The sequence below is a fragment of the Phalacrocorax carbo genome, chromosome 3 (assembly GCF_963921805.1).
Source record: "Phalacrocorax carbo chromosome 3, bPhaCar2.1, whole genome shotgun sequence".
NCBI classification, from domain to species: Eukaryota; Metazoa; Chordata; class Aves; order Suliformes; family Phalacrocoracidae; genus Phalacrocorax; species Phalacrocorax carbo.
In genome coordinates, this window is record NC_087515.1 from 103499076 (window position 1) to 103525417 (window position 26342).

General features: G+C 38.9%; 2 protein-coding genes across 11 annotated transcripts in view; one reads left to right on the forward strand and one right to left on the reverse strand.

Moving 5' to 3' along the window:
- The window catches only part of ANGPT2 (angiopoietin 2), a 48190-nt gene extending 35121 nt beyond the window's left edge, over window positions 1-13069 (forward strand). For all 4 annotated transcript variants that reach the window (XM_064447938.1, XM_064447940.1, XM_064447937.1 and 1 more), the window contains 4 exons: window positions 5580-5681; window positions 6185-6351; window positions 10207-10337; window positions 11775-13069. In XM_064447938.1, coding sequence (XP_064304008.1) covers window positions 5580-5681; window positions 6185-6351; window positions 10207-10337; window positions 11775-11935 — 561 coding nt within the window. In that variant the 3' untranslated portion in view covers window positions 11936-13069. The remainder of the gene's footprint in view (window positions 1-5579; window positions 5682-6184; window positions 6352-10206; window positions 10338-11774) is intronic.
- MCPH1 (microcephalin 1) overlaps window positions 1-26342 on the reverse strand; it is a 151337-nt gene that overhangs the window by 81053 nt on the left and 43942 nt on the right. For all 7 annotated transcript variants that reach the window (XM_064447932.1, XM_064447930.1, XM_064447934.1 and 4 more), the window contains one exon: window positions 16177-16254. In XM_064447932.1, the coding sequence (XP_064304002.1) occupies window positions 16177-16254 (78 nt within the window). The remainder of the gene's footprint in view (window positions 1-16176; window positions 16255-26342) is intronic.

Genomic DNA, 26342 nt, shown 5'->3' on the forward strand with positions numbered 1-26342 from the left:
TTTACTAATTTTAATTTGTCTCCCATCATAATTCAAAACTAAAGAATTGCATACGAGAGCTGAGAGGAAAACAATTATTTTATTCCATTAATATTTTCAAGCTTTCCTGTCCTGCACCAGGACAAAGGCTAAGTCCTTTTAAAAACACTGAGGAAAACCAGCAAAAGACTGCTGACACAAGGAAAAATGGCAGAGACAAACCCATGAAAAGTCAATAGCTTCGTGTTTACAGCGGTTACCTGAACCAATTTACCTCCTGGTCTTAACCAGGCAGAATAGTTGAGTCTGTATGACCCTAATATATTAGCTCAACTGTTACAACTATTACCAACATATTACCCCAAAATCTTAAAATAGTGGCTGAAGCAGTGGCTAAGCTCTTACCCATTTCTACCCCTGCTGAGCTGAATTTTCAGCCCAGAACCAACACACATTCCAAGCCGAGGCCTTTTTAACCAAAGCTTTCTTTCAGAAAGTGATTTGGGCAAGTTTGAATTTACCAACAAAAATGGTTTTGCATAACTTTCCTAAAAAGTCATGATCCAGAAAACTAGCTAGTCATTTCAAAAGGAGCCCATGCCATGGACCTTATGTCTAAAATACACATATACAAACTGTTTCCAACCCCAAGCATTAGAAAAGGGTGTATGTGTAGCTTCTCTGATACAGTAAGAGGTCAGATAAGGGCTTTTTTTGGTGAATTGTAGAAGTCTCATCATCTGTCTTTTTCACTGGTAACTTCTATTTAGGTTAAATTACATTATAAACCATGTGCGTAGTTATTTTTTCCAGAACAAGGAAACTAAGACTGCAATTCTTATCTAGTCACATCCCTAGGAGCTAGAGATAGCAGAATACAAAATCATTGAGCATCATGACTCAAAAGTGTTCAGAAAATAGCCAAAAGCAATGCAAAGGGAAACTGCCCATATCTGGCAACCACACTTGCTTTGGTATAAAAACTGTAGTGGATCTTCTTCCTCATAACTCTGAAAGTAGGTCTGAAAACACTTACTCCCCAAATATCCTAATGTATAAAAACAAACAAACAAAAAACCCAAAACAAAACAAAGAAAAACAAAGAAAGAAAAATTACTTGCTCTGAAAGTCAACTTCCTAGGCAGTGAAGACATCAGATTGATGCTCACAGCTTACATGTTTATAATCTTTGGAAAAGGGACTACTTCTGCTTGCATGCACCTTACAGCATTTTCAAAAATACAGCACTGATCTTTAGCTGAAGGTGAAAAATATAAACAGCTGACCTTAGCTCTCACAGTGCTACAGCCGCTAGAACTGTAAGTACTGAAGCAGTTCGCAAAATAAATCAAATATTCCCCCTGCCAATTTGTTGTAATTTGAGAGGCTAATCTCTTTATTCCTTTTGGCATCTGTTTGAAGACTCCTGCTGCCTGCCTAATCTTGCTATCTATTTTTACTAGTTTTATGAAATGTTACATTTCTTTCCTTTTGAATATAAAACCCAGTCTGGGCTGAAAGGTCACAAGAGCTCTGTTCTAGTAACGACTGTTAGAGAAAGCCTCATATGCATATCATTTTACTGGAGAAAGATTTTTTTAAAAAGAAGTTGTAGTCCAAATAAATGCTGCTTCTCCCCTCATCTTTCACATGTATCACAAAGAAATTGTTCCCTCTGCAGACTGACACAGCAATTTATTGTGTTTATTTTAAACTAAGTAAATCCTTTCCTTAATCTTCATTTTACTGGATAGCCTATCTCCATCCTTAAAATTACTTGTGAATGGACATCATTCACTTAAGTTTTTTTAGCAAAAAGTAATAAAAATAGATCAAGTTATTTTCTTTCTGTAATCTTACTGCCATTTTTCTTCATTGACTTTATTCTTTCCCAAATTAAAAATCCAGTGTGTGTGTAGTTCATAGTTTTACAGTAAGTATTTTCATCTTATTTAGTCAGAGAATTGATTTCTACGGAAATGATCTGGAAAGCAATGGAATGATTTTATGAGCAAAGCTGCACATTTGAGGGCTTGAAAGGTAGGGTCCTGGATTGCCAGTCAAGCCTGAAAACAAAACATTTCACTGTATGATGCTTACTTAATAGGTGGTAAAGGAATTTTCACTTTTTAGCTAGTACAAGGGAGGGAGCAAGTATGCAACCATGAAGTACGCCACTTAGAAACTATACACTGAAATCTCATACAATAATCTTTTCATCTTTTAAAATAGTTACTATGAGTCTAAAAGGAGGTGGTTTAACCAGTACGTTCCTTCTGCCTGTGCCATGCTTTCCACCCAAGAAAGAAGATTATTTCCTTTTCCAAGGCCATAAACTAGCAACTTTTAGAAGCATTTACAGATGACTGACATGACATTTTTTGGTTTGGAAAAATTATACTCCCAATTTTATATAAAATTTATAAATTTGTTACTGATAAGAAAAATCTACATAAGATTTTTATGGACTTCTTCAATTTCTTATTATGTGTTTCAGTTCCTACTAAATTGCTTCTTCCTTTGGGAACAAATTTTCAGTACCGCAGCATTCATCCCAAAGAGGCTATAGTGTCTATAATGTCTGTAAAAGCTAGTTGTCTTGCCATTCAAATACAAAATGGATACAGGAACATTTTATGTAAGACATTCACAGTCATTCACTGAGTATTTTAATCTCATTAGAACTAAATAAAGTCCTATTTTAAGGCATTTATATATCCAAAGTAATAACTGCAGCTGAACTGAAATGTAGACGATAGACCCCAAGGTATGCAACATTCGAAAACATCAATTAACGTCTACAACAGCAATATTAGACTGGACCAATGGTCCATGGAAATTAATACCCAACCTCTCTCTCTAAGTAGTTAAAAACTACATGTTTCAGAGAAGGATGAAACAGTTCTGTTCTCAGTTTGGCTGCTTATACTGTCCTTTCGGTGGGGTGAAACTTCAGAGTCAACAACTTTCTCTACAAACAGTAATACCTGACCACTGATAAATCAGCATTTTAACTCACAGAGATGCTTAATAAAAGTATCTGCATCTGCTTTAGCCTATCCCTAGTATACCTCTTCACAGAAATTAATTTTCAGAAATGCATTACATGTGTTAAATCACAAGTTAGCTTTCTAAAACAGATAGATCACCTTTTACAATACCTTATCTTCAGCCTTTATTTATAAAAATAAAAAAATTGGTTTGACTAAATTTAATTTATATACTATTACCATATCTTTACCAGTCATTAAATACAGAAGTTAGTAAAAACGAACAAAAAACAGGCTTTGAGGTGCAAGGAATTGCATACAGCAGTACAAATTAAAGCTGCTTCTTTCAATTAAATTCCATTCACATGGCATACTTTAACAAGTAATCCCTAATCCAAGTCTTTTTCTTCTTTCTTTTATCTTTCCTAAAAGTCACCAGTTGAACTTCTCACAATTCTCTGATATTGAACGAAGACTAGATACAACCTTAAAATACAGTCTGCATTGGATTTCCAATGTGTTACAGCGTATTGAAACACAAACGTGTTTAATATCTGCAGCTCTAAGGCCTTGCTTTCCCTTCAAAAGTCTGATGTATACATGCCGCTGCTTGCTTTATAAACACCCTGCTTGATTCATATAAATATATGTGTGTGTCTGTTAACATAGGTACAGTACCCATACACAGAAACACATGCATACCCTGAAAGAGCCAACTATATTGAACACTTAGTAGTGAGCACACTTACTTCCTAAAATGACACAAAACACTGCCATAGGACAGAAGGAAACTCTGGCTTCTCTGAAGTCATGCTTTTTCAAATAAGTTTGAGGATGTCTAACAGTTCAAAGAACTCAAATCTGCTAACTGCAAACACTGATAAGACAAACTCCTGTAGAAGAGGATGAAAAAGACATACAGCTTCAGTGTCATTCAGTCATGATTTGGGGCATTTATAGGCACATTGTGACAAGCAGCAGTAATAAGTTAGCTAAGAAGGAAGACCACTAAGAGATTTTTTTAAACAAAGAAGGAAGCATCCAAATTCACAATGGAACACTCAGGTCTAGGGGTTTTGGTTTGTGGGGTTTTTTTGGTGTTTTTTTTTTTTTTATTAATCTGTACAGATGAAATATCCTGTCAAAGTGTAAGAAGCCAAATCTTGACTCCACCACTGTAAATAGGAAGATGCAACTTCACTCAATTGATGAAAGATCTAGAATACAGATTAAAAGTTAATGTAGTTTAATACTCAAACTATAACTTCACAAAGATGTGAAGTAATTCTGAAGGAGACTCAGAACTTCAGTAATTTGGCAGAAAGTGGTAAAAAAATTTAAACTTCCAACTGAGAGAGTGTAGAGCATTAACTGTGAACTGTCCAAACAGGAATATCTGTATAAGAAATTTAAGACTTTTCTTCAAGTTTGTATCAGTACTAACATACAATTTAAATAGATACTGATTTCAGTTTGATTTTCATTATACTGTTTTACTTGGCACTTAGCTCCACTGACTTCACACATGGACATTTAAGTTCTGCTAGTTTCAGAAAAGCAGAATTAGAGGCAACCATTTTAAATCCTTTCTCAAGAAAAATGGTCCTAAATATTCACGTATTCACAAAATTTTCTTGTTAATTTATCCCCTATGTCTCACAAACATTGCTCCAAAAATCCCCTCTAAATTTTCAAAATATTTTTTTCCATCAGCATCTCTCCCATATATTGGCACCCCCAGTAATACCTTTTACCTCTGACACTCCAGTGAACATACACCAGAATTCTATTTAGCCCAGTCACTTTCTATTTTAATCTAGAAGATTGACTGAACAAGTCATCTATAAACTTGAATTTTACCGCACCAGGATGTATTTACTGGGTATTCTAAAACTGAGTTCAGTGAACTACCTATTACATGTCAATCCTTTCAAATGTTTAGCAATAACTTGGTAAAATCAAAGATGATTTATGAATATTTGGCAACATCTTATAGTCATTACATTTTTGTTCTAGAATACAAGATATTCATTGCAGTCTGTATACATAACAACATGGCTTCAAGATTTAATTTTCAGATAATAATAGTTCTACGCCTAGAGTTAATTTTGGGGTCAGACCATCTGCAAAGGTATTGGACAATGACGGTGGAAATAAAAACATATTTTAGATTGCTCACTGCCTGAATTTAACTCTGACAAACCATGGGAAATATGTATGGATCTCTCACAAAAAAGCTGGAGAAGTGAAGACATCTTTCAGGAGAAATATTTCATCAGGAAACTCACAAAAATATCAGCGCAAGGAGGAAGTATAGAATCAGAAGCTACATTCATTAATTTCTTCCTTTAACGCCAGCTATCAGCTATTTTTCAGGTGTCATTTGTATTCTCTTAAGCTCGATACATACTGAGGAATCACAGTTATTTGTGGACAACCACAACTAATTTGTATGAAAGCTATGAAAACCAGCATTTTTAGGTTAATACACATTTTGCACTTGCACACTTTAAAACATGCCACTGTATGGAATTATGCAAAGTACATGCTTTGTATTTTTGTTTTCCCATGACTGCATGCACTTATGCTGTGACAATCTTACTGTTGCAGGCTTACTGTGACATGGAAACTGGTGGAGGAGGTTGGACCGTTATTCAGAGACGTGAAGATGGCAGTGTGGACTTTCACCGGACATGGAAAGAGTACAAGATGGTAAACAATGTTTTCTGAAGCCTTAATATTAGTTATTATTATCTGAAAGCTATACCATAAAGTTATATTGACAGCATCCCGAGGCTGTAAGCAGGTTTTAGAAGTTGTCTTTGTCCTTAGATGCTCATTTAGGAAATGTCAGAGTAGTATAAGTTTGCCTAAGCAGACTTGCAAGTGTGATGTTTGTTTTCAAAGAGAAACCTCACTTTCCCTTTAATCAAGTGTTCCATGATATGTCCATATTTTTGGAGTTATTTGTATTTGTGTTTCCAGTGGCAACAGTAGAAACTGCTCCAAATCTACTAAGTAATATTGATTCACTATTTCAGATTCCTGAGTTTGTCTTTGCTGAAATTAACTTTTTGAAATATTACAGATCTGTAACCTTTACAGACACAGTGAAATTCTTAGTTGACAGACTGAAAATTATTAAACTTAAAAACTCATAAAGTGATCATTTCAAACTCAAACAAAGCTATTTAAATATACAACTTGAATTACAGGGATTTGGTGATCCTGCTGGGGAGTACTGGCTGGGAAATGAGTTTGTTTCTCAACTGACTAATCAGAAGCGTTATGTTCTTAAAATACACCTGAAAGACTGGGAAGGAAACGAGGCGTATTCATTGTATGACCACTTCTCTCTAGCAAGTGAAGAACTAAAATACAGGTGAGCAGAAAAATCAAATCTGAATTAAAAAAGATCTGATAATAATCATACTAGACTGTGTAGATGCATGACCTTATTTCATGCAAATTATGACGTTTTTTCAATTCACTCAGAAAATAATGTTTCCTCCATTTTTCACCTATTGCTTAAAACAGTCTTAATTTTTTTTCCCAATGGACACAATGTATATTTTACTAGTGGACACTGCGTGAGTGTAACACAAAATGCACAATGATGACAAAATGGTATCGTGTGGTATGATGTGGTGTGGTACAGTGTGGTACGGTACGGTACAGTATACACTCACCAGCACAGCAGATGGCAGTGCGCAATAGTCAGGGCAATAGCAACCTCTCTGCAGTTGCTATCAAATCCTGATCCAGGCGACAAATACATTTCTGTAAGGTGGATGACTAAGATGAACACTATCACAAGGAGATTTTTCCACTTAGCTCAGTGGCTAGTAGGGGCTGTTCTGTCGTCATGAAGAGCACACTGAGGTAATGCTACCTTCTCCTTCCATCACCCACTGGCTTGGATTCTCAAAGAATGACACTCCTACTGAAAAATGAAGCTAATAGCAAATGTCCAGTTTCACCCCCTACAAACTTGTTAATTTAAACACCAGATTTTAATGGACTATTACTTATGCTCCCATCATTCTGTAAAATGTAAAGCTTCACAATTTCTTCTTACATATTTGGTTAAAACAGGAAATAACATACATTTTAAATCAATGCTTCACATATAAATAAGCATCATAGTATCATGCATTTTAAGTAGCATCACTGTGTAATACATTTTGAAACAGTGTCAGCCACAGCTGAAATATATGGGCAGTTCACACTTCATTCTCCAGGCTCTCTGTAAATGCAGTAGATATTGTTTGGTTATAGAAGAAATTAGAGACTCTACAGTGTAACAGATTCTTTCCTACTACATGGTCCAGGAAATGTTTCTTTCTAAGAACCTTACAGATTCATGGAGCTTTAGGTGAGTGGACAGAAAAATTGCCTAAATTTAGATTAATTTCTCCAAGATTTCTAGCAACTATTTGTTATAAACAAAGTCAGTCTGACACTCAAGAGAACTGATGCTGTTACTTCAACTCAAGTCTTATACGCAAAGCAATCCAAGACTATCAGCGTCTCCCTTCCCCAAAATGTTAGATCGTAATGCCTTAGTAGTATACAGTTGTCTCAACTCCAAAGCAAATATTTTTTCATCTGGAAATAGTCAGAACCTACAGCAGAGATTTTTTTGAAGTAATGCTTTAAAATACTTATAAAGGCAACCTTTGCAAAATGGGTCATTACCCTTGTCCACTTACAATATTAAAAAATAATTACTGAAAACTAAAATGATTGTCTGTAAATAAATACTTTATTTTAAAATGCAACCAAGCATGGAACGCATCATAGAATGCAGCTAAATAAAGGCCATATGATAAAGAAAAAAAACCCTAAGAAAGTATTTGACTAAGAGCAACTTTTATTCCATGAACAACAATACATTCTGAATGATGGAAAGATTATGAGTTGGGTTATAAAACTGAAATTTCATAGATTCACAGAAGAACTGAGATCAGAATTTACTTCTTTTGAGTCAACCATCCTGATTAAAGCTATAAGGTTGGGCCAGGTTGCTCAGGGCTTTATCCAGTTGGGTCTTGATAACCTCCAAAGGTGGAAACTGCACAACCTGTTCAATTGCTTGTCTGTCCTCATGGTGAAAAAGGTTATCCTGATATCCAGCCAGAACCTGTCATTTCAATTTACATCCACTGCCTCTCTTCTTTATACTAAGCCTTACTTTTAAAAATTGAATAATAATAATAAATGAATAATACTCTGCTTACATGACACTTCAAATGATATTTGAAAATCAAGCCTAGGCTCATACATTATACTTGGAACCTTTAATACCATTTATGTTAGAAAGTCGCTTCCAGAATTTTCAACCCACCTTAAGAAAAAAACAGAATATTTAACTTTTTGAAAAAGGTTTTTGAGAAAATCTGCAATGATCTGATCTTTTGAAACCTAAAGGAACAAAAATTCATTCATTCTTAATATTTTCAAATAATTAATATAAAATGGGTTAAAATAATCAGTTAAACTACGAAAGACAACTTCTGTCATAAGCAGAGAATTACATGCAAGATGAAGACTGATCCAGGGACAAGTTAGTTTTCCTCAGAGTCAGACCTCATCCTTAAAAAAACAGAAAACCTAAGAGAAGGATGAGCTATTTGACAAAGAAATACAGTCAACAAAGAGATACTGTGGGAGCAGAGGGTCCAAGGCCTTCCAATTCAGCATAACACAGTATTAGCTGTGTAATCATCTCCCCAGTTCGGTGCCATGTGTCTCTCCCCACTGAGACTGTATCTGCACCTGTGTAAGCAGATCTAAACAGTAGCAGCCTTACTGAAAGCTTACTTTGCCAGGGAATTGAAGCAAACAAATACCTCTGTTTTGCTTAATATCTTTATCAATGATCTGGATGAGGGGATCGAGTGCACCCTCCGTAAGTTTGCAGATGACACCACGTTGGGCAGGAGTGTCGATCTGCTCGAGGGTAGGAAGGCTCTGCAGAGGGACCTGGACAGGCTGGATCAATGGGCCGAGGCCAATTGTATGAGGTTGAACAAGGCCAAGTGCCGGGTCCTGCACTTGGGTCACAACAACCCCATTCAACGCTACAGGCTTGGGGAAGGGTGGCTGGAGAGCTGCCTAGCGGAGAAGGACCTTGGGGTGTTGGCTGACAGCCTGCTGAACATGAGCCAGCAGTGTGCCCAGGTGGCCAAGAAGGCCACCAGCATCCTGGCTTGTATCAGGAATAGTGTGGCCAGCAGGACTAGGGAGGTGATCGTGCCCCTGTACTCGGCACTGGTGAGAGTCTGGAGAGCAGGTCAAATGATGAGTGGCTGAGGGAGCTGGGTGTGTTTAGCCTGGAGAAGAGGAGGCTGAGGGGAGACCTTATCGCTCTCTACAACTACCTGAACTGAGGTCTCTTCTCCCAGGTCACTAGTGATAGAATGAGAGGAAATGGGCTCAAGCTGCATCAGGGGAGGTTTAGATTGGATATTAGGAAAAATTTCTTCACTGAAAGAGTGGTCAGGCATTGGAAGAGGCTTCCCAGGGAGGTGGTTGAGTCACCATCCTGGGAGGTTTTTAAAAGATGTTTGGATGTGGTGCTAAGGGACATGATTTAGTGGTGAACTGGCAGTGTTAGGTTTACAGTTGGACTTGATGCTCTTAAGGGTCTTTTCCAACTGAAATGATTCTATGGTTTAACTCTAATAAATCTATGAAGGATGTGAAAAGGAAGAGGAGTTTGGAAAGGGAAATATTTGGAAACTTGTGTAATATCAGTTACAAATTGGTAATTAGTAGTCCAGGTAATGCTATTATCTCTTCTAGGTGCCAAGCTGTAATGCTACATTGCTATGTTGTGCTAACAGCAAAATAGGAATAAAAATTAAGTTTTAATTTAAACTTTTGAATTCTATTAAAAAAATAATTGCACACAATGTACTTAGAGTATTAAGAAATGCATTATATATATGAAAAATCACAGGAGTTATTGTCTACCTGGTCTCATTTTCTTCTAATATGACATAAACAAAACAGTCATCTCTACAAATGTGGAGGCTGTTCCTTAGAATACCGTGCTGACCGTTGCCTCTTCTACGAAAACATGCTGCAAAACAGCTTACAACAGTACATTGGTCAGAAGAGAACTGAATTATTTTAACAGGATATTTATTGCAAACTATTCCATCATTATTTTGCAGATCAGCTACCATTAACTTCCATGTAATAATTGTTTTTCCATTCCTCACTTCTACAGGATCTACCTTAAAGGACTTACCGGGACAGCGGGCAAAATAAGTAGTATAAGCCAACCAGGAAATGATTTTAGCACAAAGGATGCAGACAATGACAAATGTATTTGCAAATGTTCACAAATGCTAACAGGAGGTAGGAATGTTTTTTTGTTTCTCGGTCTTCCTATTTTTATTGGCACTGAAATTGTCTGTGAGATACATAGTGATAATTTTGACAGTAAATTTTGACTATTGAAGAAGTCCAAAACTCACAGATAGAAACAGTAGTATGGTGACTCCAAATGAAGTATTTTGTGATTGGACAAAAGTTAGTTAAAGTAGAACAAGGGAAGTTAAAACTGGAGAAAAAAACAGTCTGTAAAGTTGGGGTACAAGAAATTCTGTAATTGTGGAACTAACCAGAGCAACAGCAGATTCTTCCAAGGAATGAGATAACATAGTCCCAGAGATCAAAACACTTAACCCCCGACAAAAAACTTGTTTTAGAGATTCAGTTGGTCAGTGAAATGTTTCCTGATTCTTTAGGCACAAACCTGTTCCCTAACTATCCAGAGAAGAAAACCCCAAAGGCTGCTGTATACTGTACATGCCACAGAGGGCTACAAATATTTAATCTCATATTTCAATATAATTATGAAATGGCAATATATAAATTTAAGATACACCACATATATGAGATATCTACATTTTTCTAATGATTGTTCACTAGTTACTGGAGTTTTAGGTGATATTTTTGTCTTGAACCACACAAGCCATTCTATAATTTGTCAATCTAGAATTCCACATTCTGAAATGTAAACAACTGCTTTGTAAATTTGTCTTCTCTTCCAGTTATCTCTTAAGGAATGGTTTGTTTCCCTATAGCATAAGTTGCAAGACAAAAGACAGCTTCAGTTTATCCAAAAGGATAATTGGATTACTGCCCTGCAAAACAGAACACACACATTATCGCCATTGTAACAGAAGTATAAAAATATTATCTTATTAACAAAAATAAATTTTCCTTATGACCCACTAACAGGTCAGGACCACAAGGATACAAATAAGTTTGGGCTGCATTTCTCTCCTTTTCCTTCTTACCAAGTTTCAGCACAGAGGTTTTGAACTAATCTGCACAGAGAACTGAATCAGATAACTGAATTAATCCTCTAAAAACAATTAAGAATGGAGTTTAAATATGGGAAAAAAAGGAATTTACCAAAGAGAAGATAAAAAAACCAAAAAAGACTCGGAATCATGATAGTTCAAGTCAAGTTCTACCCTGAGACTGTCAACAATAATGTTTGATATCAATAATAAATTAAGTTTGATTGAAGACCTTCCCTTCTCAATTTGCAACTACTGTGTATCACATAAGCTTCAAGAATATGTAGTGAATGCATAAATGCATTTCCTTGCTGAGTTTGAGGGACGTATTTTATACCAACACTTCCAAATAATAAGAATGAAACCTGATTTTAGATTCCTTTTTCACTTCAGGACAACAAAGTGTCCTTATATGCTATTATGAAAATTACTTGTGCTGACATTTTCACTTGCTGACGTTTTTCTTTTTTTTTCTGTCTTGCAGGATGGTGGTTTGATGCATGTGGTCCTTCTAACCTCAATGGAATGTATTATCCATTACGACAGAACAACAACAAGTTCAATGGTATCAAGTGGTACTACTGGAAAGGCTCGGGATACTCTCTCAAAGCCACGACTATGATGATTCGACCAGCAGATTTCTAAATGCTTTTGCATTATGTGAATTATGTATTGTATAGTCTTCAAAGACTTCATTTGCTGAGCATATAAACACACATCTGCAACTTGTCTAATTTTCAAGCCCAGAAAATATGCGCTAGTGTTCTGAAGGGATCAGTTCAATCCAATTCCTGAACTGCAACAGCATTGATCAGCTAAAGCTCATATTATTCAACCAGACACAAAGTCTAAAGCATCAACCTGGTATAACAGTGATTTGGCCAAACGACTGAATAAAAAGAACATCCAAGAAACTGTCAGACAACTTAAGGACTCTGTTTTACTGATCTTTAATGTTATGTATGTGTTAGTAAATAACTGGAACTGTGAAAAATACCTAAAATAGTTTTAGAAATATGCATTTTGCCTCATCACTGAACTTTAAACTTTACTCTAATATAAAACACTTAACTCGATCTAGAACTATTTATCTCTCTGTGTCATGTTTGCCTTTTATGTACATAAAAAAATATTGTCCTGTAATTAGCTCAATACTGTAGCTAGAGAATACATTCTTTCCCCTCATAGTCTCCTAAACAACTGCTTACACATATTCAGGGTTTTTTTTCCAATAGCCTGTATTACTTTATTTAACAGAGGAAAAGCAGCATTTAAGTACTTGGCATTTATTCTTGGGAAACCGTGTACAAAAATCACCATTTCTTTCAGTTTGTACTTATTACAGTCACTATCTTTAAGTTACAAAAACCCCTGCAAATTACAAAATAGTATGTGTTTCTTTATATTTCTGTGAAGATTGCACTTTTTTCCTTGCCTTGTCATTTACCTGTAAAATAAATTATCAGTATTTTATAAACTGAGACAACGGCATTAACACCAAATGTCCGATTGTCTATGACAATCAGTTATCACCTGGTGCTGTAGTACATCTATACGTTTTGTAAAAATAACCTAACTGAAAAACATATGCATGTTATTTGATACAATTAAATTTATGCTCATGAGTTAAGATACAAATTACTACATTTTAAAAACATGAAAAAAAAAAAGGAAGCTATCTAAGGTCATACTGTTGGGTGTTTTAAGTAAGGTTAGAAATTCTCTGTAGTTAGGCCCTCAATGTATGACACAATGTGAATAAATTACTCTACTGGGTGATTTTTGCTTTTTACATTTTTTTTTTTATTATTACTATATGCTTTAAAATTGTGTACTGCAGTGCATTGCAGTTCATATTGAGAATATATTTCTTCATAAATGACAAAAAATAATTCTGTGCAGATTTTTCCCCAAATTAACTTTAGGTTTTAATTCTTATGCTTAGTCTTTGCCTTAAAGTGATAATTTCATAAATTTTTAATTTCAGCAGATGACTGAATTAGTTACAAGACAACAACATATCTCATACCGGAACAAAACAAAAACGCCAGACACAACATTTCTGGAGACTTACTTAACAAAAGGTATTGTATCTTAAAAACATTAAATGATTTTGAAGAAGATGGAAGAAAACACACTGCAGTCATTAAAGCTGCTGTCAGAGTACCCCACCACTCACACTACCACCATTCTTCACTGAAAATGCGTCAGTGTTACTAAAGAGTAGCAGATACAAAAAATACTTACATTACTTCATGATCTGATTTTAAATAAACCGAATGAATGTAAATTAACAGTCATCATCTGAAGAGTTGCATAAAATAATCTGAATGTATTTAAGATTCCTGTTTAAGTATTTTATTGTTTCTCCTAGCAAACTTGTAAGGATAAACATATCCCAAACCAAAAAAATACTTCACTAAATTGCTTTCATGAATTTCTGAGAAATGTCTTCAAGAGCAAGTCTAGCAGGGGGCCCCCAAGCCACTAAAGGAGCTAGACATACCAAGAAGCAGACAACCAAGAGAGGCCAAGCGAGCTGGCCTTTTTCAGACTGGAGAGAGAAGGGGAGGGATAGACCTTACTGCTGTCTACAACTGCTGGATTGAGGACACAGAGGAGACCCTTCTTGGAGGCGCACTGCAATGGGACAAGAGGCAGTAAACACAAGCTGGAATTTTGGAAATTGGATTTTCTTTTCAGTTTCTTCATTTATTACTATGAGGGTGGACTGGACAAGTCCCTTGAAGCAGAGCATTGAACTAGATAACCTTCAGAGGTCCCTTCTAATCTATAATATTTTATGATTCTATGAAATTTAATAGAAATGCTGAGTTTAGATTACTGTATTTCCTGCGTCACTGCATTTAATCAGACAACTAAAGAAAATACTCCCCATATCTGAAATAGTAAGCATATCCAGCTTAATAATCTAAAAAAACCCCAGAAACCCCAAACTTCTCAAAAAACATGATGGAATCCAGCACAGTATGAATGCTCAACCTGGCAAAGGTAAATAATGCTAACTTCTGGTTGACATTAACCTTCATTATTTTAGTAAGAAAACACTATATGACAAGAAAAAAAAAAAATTGCATGGCTAGTTTCAATTTGCTGGAAAAAAAAGTCTTTATAAAGCTTAGGCTTTTTGATAACGCTTTTTGATACCTATTCTGGAAAGGTGATCAAAGATATTGATGTAGACATTGAACGGATCAATTGTTTAATAAGACTTTCATTTTTGGGCGAAAATGCTTTAGACTCAGTACAAACAATTAAAACATAACAGCAAGATAACCCCATATTTTAATTCCCTTCTGTAATCAAATAGATGGTATATAAACCTAAAATGCACTTCCATTTTCTCTAAGTACTCCTTAGGAAACCGAAAAGAAATTACAAGAAAAGAAAGGCAATATAAACACCATTCATGCTCAAATAACAGTGTCTTTAAAAATAAGATATCTGTTACAGTAAGAAACCAGAAAGACTCAAGAAGGGAATGACTGGAAAGGTGAGGGAAATATCACCTTGGAGACTGACTTTGTTCCTCTGCAAGAGGAGCACACTGCAAACAGAAGTGATTCAGGTTCTCAGCACAACCATAACCTCCCTCTTATCTCCTCACCATCTCTCAAGCTGTTCTTACTTCTGCTTTAGGAATAAAAACTGTAAACACAATCTAAAAAGCAACCCCAGCAGGAACCACCTCCAAGGAATGCTATGTGACTTGTTACTGATAGCATACTTGGTTATTAAACATGGTAGCCTGAGAGGAACCAGAAAACTCAAAACAGCTTTATCTGAAGTCCTGTGGGGTTTTTTTCATACAAATACAGAAAAGGGGGAAAAAACATGCTGCTTTTTTTTTTCACACTTTTACCATTCTTCATGTGTTTGCTATATAAAAAATATCTACTTTCTCCTTTTAGAAAAAATACTACATTATAATGGTTTATTAATTTCTTTGGGAGTATTTAACTGTTAGAGTTTCCCTACACTTTGAGGACATACAACTTATGAAATTAAGCCTTCATCTCAAAAATGCAAATTTATATAAATTACAGATTTAGAATGTTAAAAATAAGTCCTTAACAGTTAATAAAATTATAGTAAAAATAAAGTTTAAACTCAATTAAATGCTGTTTCTTCAAAGCCCCTATGAAACTTTGAGAAACAAGTAGCAGATGAAAATATATTTAACTAGCTGCTACAAAGTAAGAGAAATTGTGAAACCTTTTTTGGCAAAACTACTAGAGTGATTGATTAGTGACCTGCTAGAATTCTACTTGTTTTAAAACCAAAATAAAATTACCGTTTAATCAATTACAACACATGGAGTGCGGATACACTTGGGTCTGCACAGATACACTGTGCTCCTGCATACACACTTTTGCACTAATTCACAATTCAGTACTTGAGAATGATCACTAAAGGCAGCAAAAAATGCTTGATTTCATCTATTTAGTAGTTTTAGAAGACCACAGTAATTTTCCATTGCCAAAGTAATTTCTCGACTGAAAATACTGAGTTCATGACCTGAATAATCTTTCTGTTAGGCAATAACACACCTCTCCGGTTTATATACAAGCACAGACAGAAATAAAATATGCCACAAGTAAAGTACGTTTTTACTTCAAGAAGCAGCTATTTTATCCAGACGTTAATTGGTGAATACATTTTTTTGCATTTTCCATGCATACCAATTTTTTTGCACACACTTCAAAAAGTAGGGGATGAAGGAGAAAATAACTCCTTACAGTATTTGCTTTAAAAAATTTTTTTTTTCTAGTAGGTCTTCTTGTTCACAAAAACTGTTCAGAGGGCCAATCATTTTCTAGATAAACAAAAGAAAGTTCACAAGCTTAAAAGGCAGTTAAACTTACAGGAGCTGCAGGAAAGCTGGATGAAAGCTCATATGGTTCCTCTGAGATCCAATGGCCCAATTCCAAAGACCTCAGAACCTAAAATAAATTAAATGTTAAGTAGAACTCTTATAATTTCTAAAGTAGCAAACTCTTTGAATGTGTAATTAGAAGTAACAGTGCAGTTGCAATAGTTGGCTTGATATTTCATTTACCCAAACCAAATGATTCTCTGAAAAAATCAAGCAATCAGAAAGATACAACTTTTACAACTAAAACCATTAAAATACCAAAGTCATATTTCTATGCATAGCTACATTAAATTTTCAAACCTTGTGAAGATATTAGAAAAGTCAACTTTTTGCATCATGATACATAAAATTAAATATTCAAAAAGGGAAGTCATGCTATAACAGTTCTGTTCTCTTGGTTCAGTTAATCATTGACCTTCATGAGCTTCCGGTTGGCCCATTTCTCCAGCCTGTCAAGGTCCTTCTCAGAGGGAACACCCATCTAGTGTATTAAACACTCCTCACAGTTTTGTAACATCTGCAAACTTGCTGACAGTGCACTCTTCCCCATCATCCAGATTACAAATGAAGATGTTAAACAGTTCTGGACAAGTATCAACCCCTACTACCAACTGGGATTATGCAACTCTTGTATATAATCCACATTACTTATATAAATGAGCCTGCAAAGGAGAAAAGCTCAATTCCATTCTCTTCAGTACTCTCTCTGTCAACATCACATTCTAGAGCATAACGAAAGGTTGCTAACAGCACAAAGTACTGACTGTCTGGAAAATACATGATCATTTGTGTTGAACTGAGCTCTGAAATGCTGGATCAATATGATCCTTGGAGACTAGCAATCCTAACACTTGGGACTACTTTCAGACTTTGTTCCCATCAAGGCCATCACAGCATGGGTAACAGGTGAAAAACTACTTGAGAGAGTTATATTTTCAGTTTCTCAAATACAATTTTTTTTTTCTAAACTTTCCGAAAACTACTCCATCCAGCATTTTTCCCTTGGTTGATTTCCTAAACCATTTTTCACTATGATTTATCATTATAAGTTGCAGCTGGTAGACTATAATATTAAAAGCCTCACAAACAGCATTCAGAGACTATCCTTCAAGTGGTAAAAGTCTTTATGGGAAAATGGAAAAAGACTGAAGTTCCTATTACGGCTCTGCCTTTGAGTTGTATGAAGGGTATTTTCCTACTAATTTCTGGATAGTCTAAATTCTGAAGCACTCTTTGATGGAAGAGGATTTCATTTTCCTCATTGGCTTTACCACTGTGAGCTGAGCTATAAACCTTCTTATATAGGTAAAAGTTCTTTGCCAAGTTTGTCCACTGTCACACAGCTCAACAACTTTCCCTTTCTACAGATATTTGAGCTTTGCAAAATCCTTCCTGTAGCTGGCATTTGGCACACCTTAAATAAGAGTCAAAAAACCACATTGTTGCCCACTAGTGAGAGACAGCATGATTCATACATGCAACCTTAAACGCCACAGCAACCCCCCAATAGCCTGCTGCCCCTACAGCAACAGGTAACATTAAGTGAACAATAAGTGTACATATACCCCCAAAATGGGATATATGGAATTTATTAGAAAGTAAATCCCCATGTTTAGGATAGTTGTACCTCTGGCAGTCGCAATTTCCCTAAATAGTTCTCTAGCCATTTCAAATAGATGATGTCTGTTCCTTACCATTAGCACAGCCATGCACCATTAAACTGTTATCATTATTCACCTTAGAACAAGCTGAATTTCATCAGTGCATGAAATTATTCTCAAGCTGGATTCACAACTGAAATATTCTGGGTTTTTTTATTCTTTTGGAAGATGCCATGAAAATTCATGTATTATTAGTTTTAATTTAAATTATAAAACTTTACCTTGTAAAATTTGGGAAGCAGTGCTATGAGGTGCCCCCCTTAGAAGAAAAACTGGCATATTATTATTTATCAAACATGATAAAGTTATCCTTTACAACGTTACAGCTCACTAAGTAAACAAGATTCTAAGCTGAACAAACTGATTATAAACTAGCAATACGTATCTTATGAAATGGCCTAATTGTGCGTAGGAGAATAGCTTTCTGTAAAGGGCTGTCTTGCCCCAAGTCTGCTGCTACAAGAGGTAAACAGCAAACCGAATTTAAAAACTAATTTTATTACCAAAAACAAGTTCAGTAATCTTTAGTCCAAAGTGGCTATGTCTGATGACTTTCAGAGGAACCAGCAACCTCATATATGAACTGCTACAAAAGCTGGTGCTTTGTGTGTTGTGGCAAGTGGTGTTTTACTTGTGAGGGGAGGGGTCCAATTTTGCAGGCTATTGGAAATGAACAGTGATTTTTTGTTGATAATGAAAAGCTGCACATCTTCAAACTTATTGTTGAACGTTATTACAACAATCCAAAGAATATTATGCTTACTTTTAGAAAACACATAACCAAATATTTGAAAATGCAACATCTGTACAAAAAGAGAAAATAATTTCTATAGCCATACGAAATATCATACGAAACCTAAAATACGAGTTAAGCACATGAATAAACCAATGACCTTTAAAGAAATATTCAAAATGTAATAATGCATTGCTGTGTTTAGCCAAGAAAATTATAGTAACTTCTTAAAAACATACAGTTAAGACTGTAACTTAGGATTTTAAGTGATAAATTTTAAGGTGGTACCTGCATATATTTCATCGTTACTTTTTACAATTTACAATTAGAGTATTGAAATCTGTTGGCTTTATACTTACAGCTGTATATATTTATTGCAAATAAAAGAAACTTGTTAATCCAGGCCATTTCTCTTTTAATCACAGTATAAATCAAATTTAACTGAACCATGAAAATTGTAACTTCCATTACAATTCTTAAAGACGTGCTGCATGAAAAAAATTTCTTTGTAAATAATCTTGAGCAGGAACAGATGTACCATGCTGTATAATGCGTACGTCACATCCTGATCGTACCAAAGTGATGTTTGTACCAAGAATAACTCGCAAACAACCCAAATGGATTAAAACATAAACCCAAAAGATTCGTTATGATTAAGTAATCCCATTTCATTTTCCAGGCCAATTTTACAGTAACAACCTATGTCAATCCTTGCAGTATTTACAGAATTTTGTTTAGAAATTAGTTTTGTTTATCTCAACAAAAGATGGATTAATGCTTGTCTATCATGATTCTGGAATTAAGTACAAAGGCATCATATCTACTTTCCTAGATAAAAGGAAAATTAGATACAGAGTTCATGAACAGGTCCTGCAGTAAATAATTAGGTCACCACTCACTAAAACATTTAGTTTCCATGAACACAAAGGCAAGAGCTCTCCATTCTAAGTCACTGCAAGTTTGTCTCTGACTGGCAGAGACAAATTTTCAACCAGTATATTTTCAGAGCAACACTAAAAAAATGCGTCAAATTCATGTAGGACAAAAACAAGTTATGATTTGCGATATTATTCTTGAGTAAACTACTTTTTCTTGCTAAGTCAGTAACATCTTCATATTCAACAGTTCCTTAGAATGTGTAAAAGGTCTAAGAAAAGCTGAAATACTTCAGAATATAAAAGTGTTTATATTGAGAAGGAAGAGCTATCTAGAATTTTTCAAATGTGCAGTTGTAGAAGATTTGTAAGTGGACTTGTACAAAGCATTTGACACTATCCTGCACAACATCCTTGTCTCTGAATTGGAAAGACATGGATTTGATGGATGGACCACTCGGTGGGTAAGGAATTGGCTGGATGGTCGCTCTCAAAGAGTTGCAGTCAATGGCTCGATGTCAAGTGGAGACCAGTGACAAGTGGCGTTCCTCAGGGGTCGGTATAGGGACCAGCGCTGTTTAACATCTTTGTCAGTGACATGGACAGTGAGGTTGAGAGCACCCTCAGCAAGTTTGCTGATGACACCAACTGTGTGGTGTGGTGGACATGCTGGAGAGAAGTGATGCCATCCAGAAAGACCTTGACAAGCTTTAGAGGTGGGCCCATGTGAACCTCATGAAGTTGTTTTTTTGATCATGGGGAGTTTTACACAGCACCGGGCCTGCTGGCAGCAGTTGGGGTTCACCTATCTCAAAGCGGCAAAGGGATTCTTGCTCATCAGTTGGTGGGACTCATCAAGAGGTCTTTAAGTTTGAAGGGGGAAAGGGATATAGCCAGGCTCACGAGAGAGGAGCACATAGGTGGCATGCTGAGGATGGGGGTGAAATTGACAGCCCAGCTCAAGTGTATCTATATCAATGCATGCAGCATGGGCAACCAACAAGGGGAGCTGGAAACCACTGTGCAGCAGGATAGCTGTGACTTAGTTGCCATCACAGAGACATGGAGGGATGACTCTTACAACTGGAGTGCTGCAATGGATGGCTGTAAGCTCTTCAGAAGGGATAGGCAATGAAGGAGAGGCCCTTTATAATAGTGTTTTGATTGTATAGAGCGATTGTGACAATAAGGTCAAGTGCTTATGGGTAAGGATGAGGGGGAAGGCCAAAAAGGCAGATATCCTGCTAGGAGTCTGTTATAGACCACCCAAGCAGGATGAAGAGGTACATGAAGCATTCTACAAGCAGCTGGCAGAAATCTCACAATCGGTTTCCCTTTTTCTCATGGGGGACTTCAACTTACCAGATATCTGCTGGAAATACAACACAGCAGAGAGGAAACAATCTAGGAGGTTCCTGGAGCGTGTGGAAGATAACTTCCTCACACGGGTGGTAAGTGAGCCTCCCAGGGGAGGTGCCTCGCTTGACCTGTTCACGACCAGAGAAGGACTGGTGGGAGATGTGGTGATTGGAGGTCGTCTTGGGCTTAGCAACCATGATATGATAGAGTTCTCGATTCTTGGCGAAGTGAGGAGGGGGGTCAGCAAAACCGCTACCATGGACTTCAGGAGGGCAGACTATGGCCTGTTCAGGGCACTGGCTGGGACAGTCCCTTGGGAGGCAGTCCTGAAAAGCAAAGGAGTCCAGGAAGGCTGGGCTTTCTTCAAGAAGGAAGTCTTAAAGGCACAGGAGCAGGCTGTCCCCAAGTGCCACAAGACAAACTGGCAGGGAAGACGACCGGTCTGGCTGAACAGCGAGCTTTTGCGGGGACTCGGGGTCAAAAAAGAGTTGAGCACTTTTGGAAGAAGGGGCAGGCAACTCTAGAAGAGTACAGAGATCTTGTTAGGTCTTGCAGAGAAAATTAGAAAGGCAAAAGTCCAGCTAGAACTCAGTCTGGCCACTGCTGTAAGACATAACAAAAATGTTTTTACAAACACATTAACAACAAAAAGAGAGCCAAGGAGAATCTCCATCCTCTACTAGATGTGAAGTGGAACATCACAATGGATGAAGAGAAGGCTGAGGTATTAAATGCCTCCTTTGCATCAGACTTTAACAGTCAGACCAGTTATCCCAGGTGTATTCAGCCCCCTAAGCTGGAAGACAGGGACAGGGAGAAAAATAAAACCCCATAATCCAGGAGGGAGCAGTTTACGACCTGCTGCTCCACCTGGACACTCACAAGTCTATGGGGCCAGGTGGGATCCACCCAAGAGTACTGAGGGAGCTGGCAGAGGAGCTTGCCAAGCCATTCTTCATCATTTACCAACAGTACTGGTTAACAGGGAAGGTCCCAGATGACTGGAGGCTTGCCGATGTGATGCCCATCTACAAGAAAGGCCAGAAGGATGATCTGGGAAACTACAGGCCTGTCAGCCTGACCTTGGTACAGGGGATGATTACGGAGCAGTTCATCTTGAGTGAGCTCACCAAGCACATGCAGGAAAACCAGGGGATCAGGCCCAGCCAGCATGGATTCATAAAAGGCAGGTTCTCCCTGATCTACCTAACCATGTGACCTGCCTAGTGGATGAGGGAAAGACAGTGGATGTTGTCTGCCTGGACTTTAGGAAAGACTTTGACACTGTCTCCCACAGCATCCTCCTAGAGAAGCTGGCAGGTGTGCTGTTCACTGGGTAAAAAACTGACTGGATGGCTGATCCGAGACAGTTGTGGTGAACAGAGCTAAATCCAGTTAGCGGCCAGTCATGAGCAGTGTTCCCCAGGGCTCAGTCTTCTTTAATGTTTTAAACTGAGGAACTCGGAGGAGGGGGACAAACTGGCAATGCTAATGCCATCACACACAATGGGGGAATAAGACAGGACAACCTGAGCAGTGATAAAGGTGCCATGGTGGCCTCATGCGATGGCAACCAGGAGACCAGCCACCTCAAGGGTTTCATAGCTGTAGGTCCTCGTACACCCCTCCGGGGAAATCTGTGTGCTCAAGCACCTTTCTGAAATGCCTGTACACGAATGCACACAGCATGGGGAATAAACAGGAGGAACTAGAGGTCTGTGTGCGGTCACAGGGCCATGATCTCATTGCAGTCACAGAGACACGGTGGGATGGCTCACATGACTGGAATGTGGTCATGGATGGCTACAGGCTTTTCAGGAAAGACAGACCAGCAAGGCGAGGTGGGGGAGTTGCTCTTTATGTGAGGGAGCAACTGGAATGTATTGAGCTTTGCCTTGGAATGGAAGGAGAACAAGTTGAGAGCTTGTGGGTAAACATTAAGGGACAGCCAAATATGGGTGACACAGTTATGGGCTTTTGCTACAGGCCACCTGGTCAAGAAGAGGAAGTTGATAAAACCTTCTACAGACAGCTGGAAGTAGCCTCACAATCGCAAGCCCTGGTCCTCCATGGGGGACTTCAACCACCCACATATTTGCTGGAAAAGCAACACAGCAAGCCATGCACAATCCAGAAGGTTCCTGCAGAGCATCAGGGACAACATTTTGATGCAGGTGGTAGAGAAGCCAACGAGGCAAGATGTGCTGCTCAACCTTACCTAAACAAACAAGGAAGGGCTGGTTGAGGATGTCAGAGTTGGGGGTAGCCGCGGCTGCAGCAACCATGAGATGGTCAAGTTTAGGATACTGTGAGGTAGAAGCAGGGCAACGAGTCCAGTTACAAGCTTGGACTTCAAGAGAGCCATCTTTGGTCTCTTCAAAGACCTGCTTTGGAGGAATCCCATGGGATAGGGCTCTGGAAGGCAGGGGGGTCCAAGAGAGCTGGACAGTATTCAAGGACCACTTCCTCCAAGCTCAAGATCAGTGCATCCTGAGGAGGAAGAAGTCAGGCAGAGGAGCCAGGAGACCCGCATGGATGAGCAAAGAGCTTCTAGAGAAACTCAAATGGAAGAGGGAGGTTCACAGTATGTGGAAAAAGGGACTGGCCACTTGGGAGAATATAGGAATGTTGTCAGTGTATGCAGAGAGGCAACGAGGAAGGCCAAGGCCCACCTGGAACAGAACCTGTTGAGGGATGTCAAAGATAACAAGAAGGGCTTCTTTAAATACATCTCCAGTAAAAGGAAGACTGGGGATACAGTGGGCCCACTGCTGAACAAGGAAGGGGCCCTGGTGGTACAAGACACAGAGAAGGCGGAGTTACTGAGTGCCTTCTTTGCATTGGTCTTTACTGCTAAGGATGGCCCTCAGGCATCCCAGCCTCCAGAGAAGAGAGGACAAATCTGGAGAAAGGAAGACCTACCATCGCTTCAGAAGGATTGGGTCAGAGATCACTTATGCAAACTGGATCCTCACAAATCCATGGGCCCTGATGGGATGCACCCACGAGTGCTGAGGGAGCTGGTGGATGTTCTTGCTGAGCCACTCTCCATCATCTTTGAAAGGTCATGGAGGACAGGAGAGGTGTGTGAGGACTGGAGGAAAGCAAATGTCACTCCAAACTTCAAAAAGGGCAAAAAGGAGGACCTGGGGAACTAGAAGCCAGTCAGCCTCACCTCCACCCCCTGAAAGGTGATGGAGCAGTTAATCCTGGAGGTCATCTCCAGGCATGTTGAGGACAAGAAGGTTATCAGAAACAGTCAAAGTGGATTCACCAAGGGAATATCATGCTTGACCAACCTGACAGCCTCCTATGATGGCGTGACTGGCTGGGTCGACGAAGGGAGAGCAGTGGATGTTGCCTATCTTGACTTCAGTAAGGCATTTGACACTGTCTCCCATAGCCTCCTCACAGGCAAGCTAAGGAAGTGTGGGTTGGATGAATGGACAGTGAGGTGGATAGAGAACTGGCTCAACAACAGATCTCAGAGGGTTGTGATCAATAGAGCAGAGTCTGGATGGAGGCCTGTCACTAGTGGTGCTCCCCAGGGGTATGTTCTGGGTCCAGTTCTGTTCAGCATATTCATCAATGACCTGGATGATGGGGTAGAGTATAACCTCAGTAAGTTTGCTGATGATACCAAGCTGGGAGGAGTGGCTGATACACCAGAAGGCTGTGCTGCCATCCAACGAGACCTGGACAGGAGAAAGAGCTGGGCCGAGGGGAACCTGATGAAATTCAACAAGAGCAAGTGTAAGGTCCTGCACCTGAGAAGGAACAACCCCATGCACTGGTACAGGCTGGGGGCTAAACTACTGGTAGGCGGCTCTGTTGAGAAGGACCTGGGAGTGCTGGTGGACAGCAAGGTGACCATGAGGCAGCCATGTGCCCTTGTGGCCAAGAAGGCCAACGGTATCCTGGGGTGCATAAAAAGGAGTGTGGCCAGCAGGTTGAGGGACGTTATCCTCCCCCTCTACTCTGCCCTACTGAGACCACATTTGGAGTATTGCGTCCAGTTTTGGGCCCCCCGGTTTAAGAAGGATGTGGAACTGCTTGAGCAAGTCCAGCACAGAGCTACCAAGATCATCAGGGCACTGCAGTGCCTCCCTTAATGAGGAAAGGCTGAGAGGCTTGGGTTTGTTTAGCCTGGAGAAAAGAAGACTGAGGGGGGATTTCATCAATACCTATAAATATCTAAAGGGAGGGTGTCAGGACGATGGGACCGGACCCTTTCCAGTGGTGCCCAGTGTCAGGACAACGGGCAATGAGCACAAACTGGAACACAGGAAGTTCCAGCTAAACATGAGAAAAAAACCTGTTTACTGTGAGGGTGCCAGAGCAGTGGAACAGGCTGCCCAGGGAGGTTGTGGATTCTCCTTGCCTGGAGACAGTCAAAACCCGCCTGGATGCATTTCTGTGCCCCCTGCTCTGGGTGTCCCTGCTCAAGCAGGGGGGTTGGACGAGATGATCTCCAGAGGTCCCTTCCAACCCCTACAATTCTGTGATTTTTATCAATGATCTGGATGAGGGGATCGAGTGCACCCTCCATAAGTTTGCAGATGATGCCAAGCTAGATGGGAGCATTGATCTGCTTGAGCGTAGGAAGGCTTTGCAGAGGCATATGGACAGGCTGGAGAGATGGGCTGAGGTCAACTGTATGAGGTTCAGCAAGGCCAAGTGCCAAGTTCTGCATCTGGGTTGGGGCAATCCCAAGCACAAGTACAGGCTAGGTGTAGAAGGGATTGAAAGCAGCCCTGAGGAAAAGGACTTGGGGGTCTTGGTTGATGAGAAGTTCAACATGACCCAGAAACGTGCGCTCACAGCCCAGAAAGCCAACCGTACCCTGTGCTGCATCAAAAGATGCGTAGCCAGCAGGTCCAGGGAAGTGATTCTCCCCCTGAACATTGCTCTTTTGAGACGCCACCTGGAGTACCATGTTCAGCTCTGGGGCCCCAACAGGAGAAGGACATGTAGCTGTTGGAGCAGGTCCAGAGGAGGAGCACAAAGATGATCAGAGGGCTGGAGATGTCCCTGCCCACAGCAGGGGGGTTGGACTAGATGATCTTCTTCCAACCCAAACCATTCTATGATTTAGCTTAAAATATAATGGTAAAGCAGTACAGTATGGATCAAGAATGAATGCTGGATATAGGAGTATCAGAAGCTAGGGAAATACAGCTGATAACATTGAGATATTAAGAATGTATCAGATTCTAGTAGAATGCAGTCTTCCTGGTCATGGAAGACCCAAGAGAGGAAGATATAGGGAGGGAAGAGGAGAGTGGGAAAAGCATAGTTTTTCTGTGGACCTCCTACAACCTTAAAGAACGTTCTCCTTTGGCTTTGGACTAGGATCAAGTTGATCAATCTTCTATTACTCTGTCTTCATGTATGGACTCTTTTACTAATTCAGTAGCAGGCAACCTGTATGGCATGGAGCTCCAACAAGTGTCCTGCCTTGGTGCAAAGTTTTCCTTTGCATATGCATAACATCCATGTTTCTTCACACTATATAGGCAAATTTATT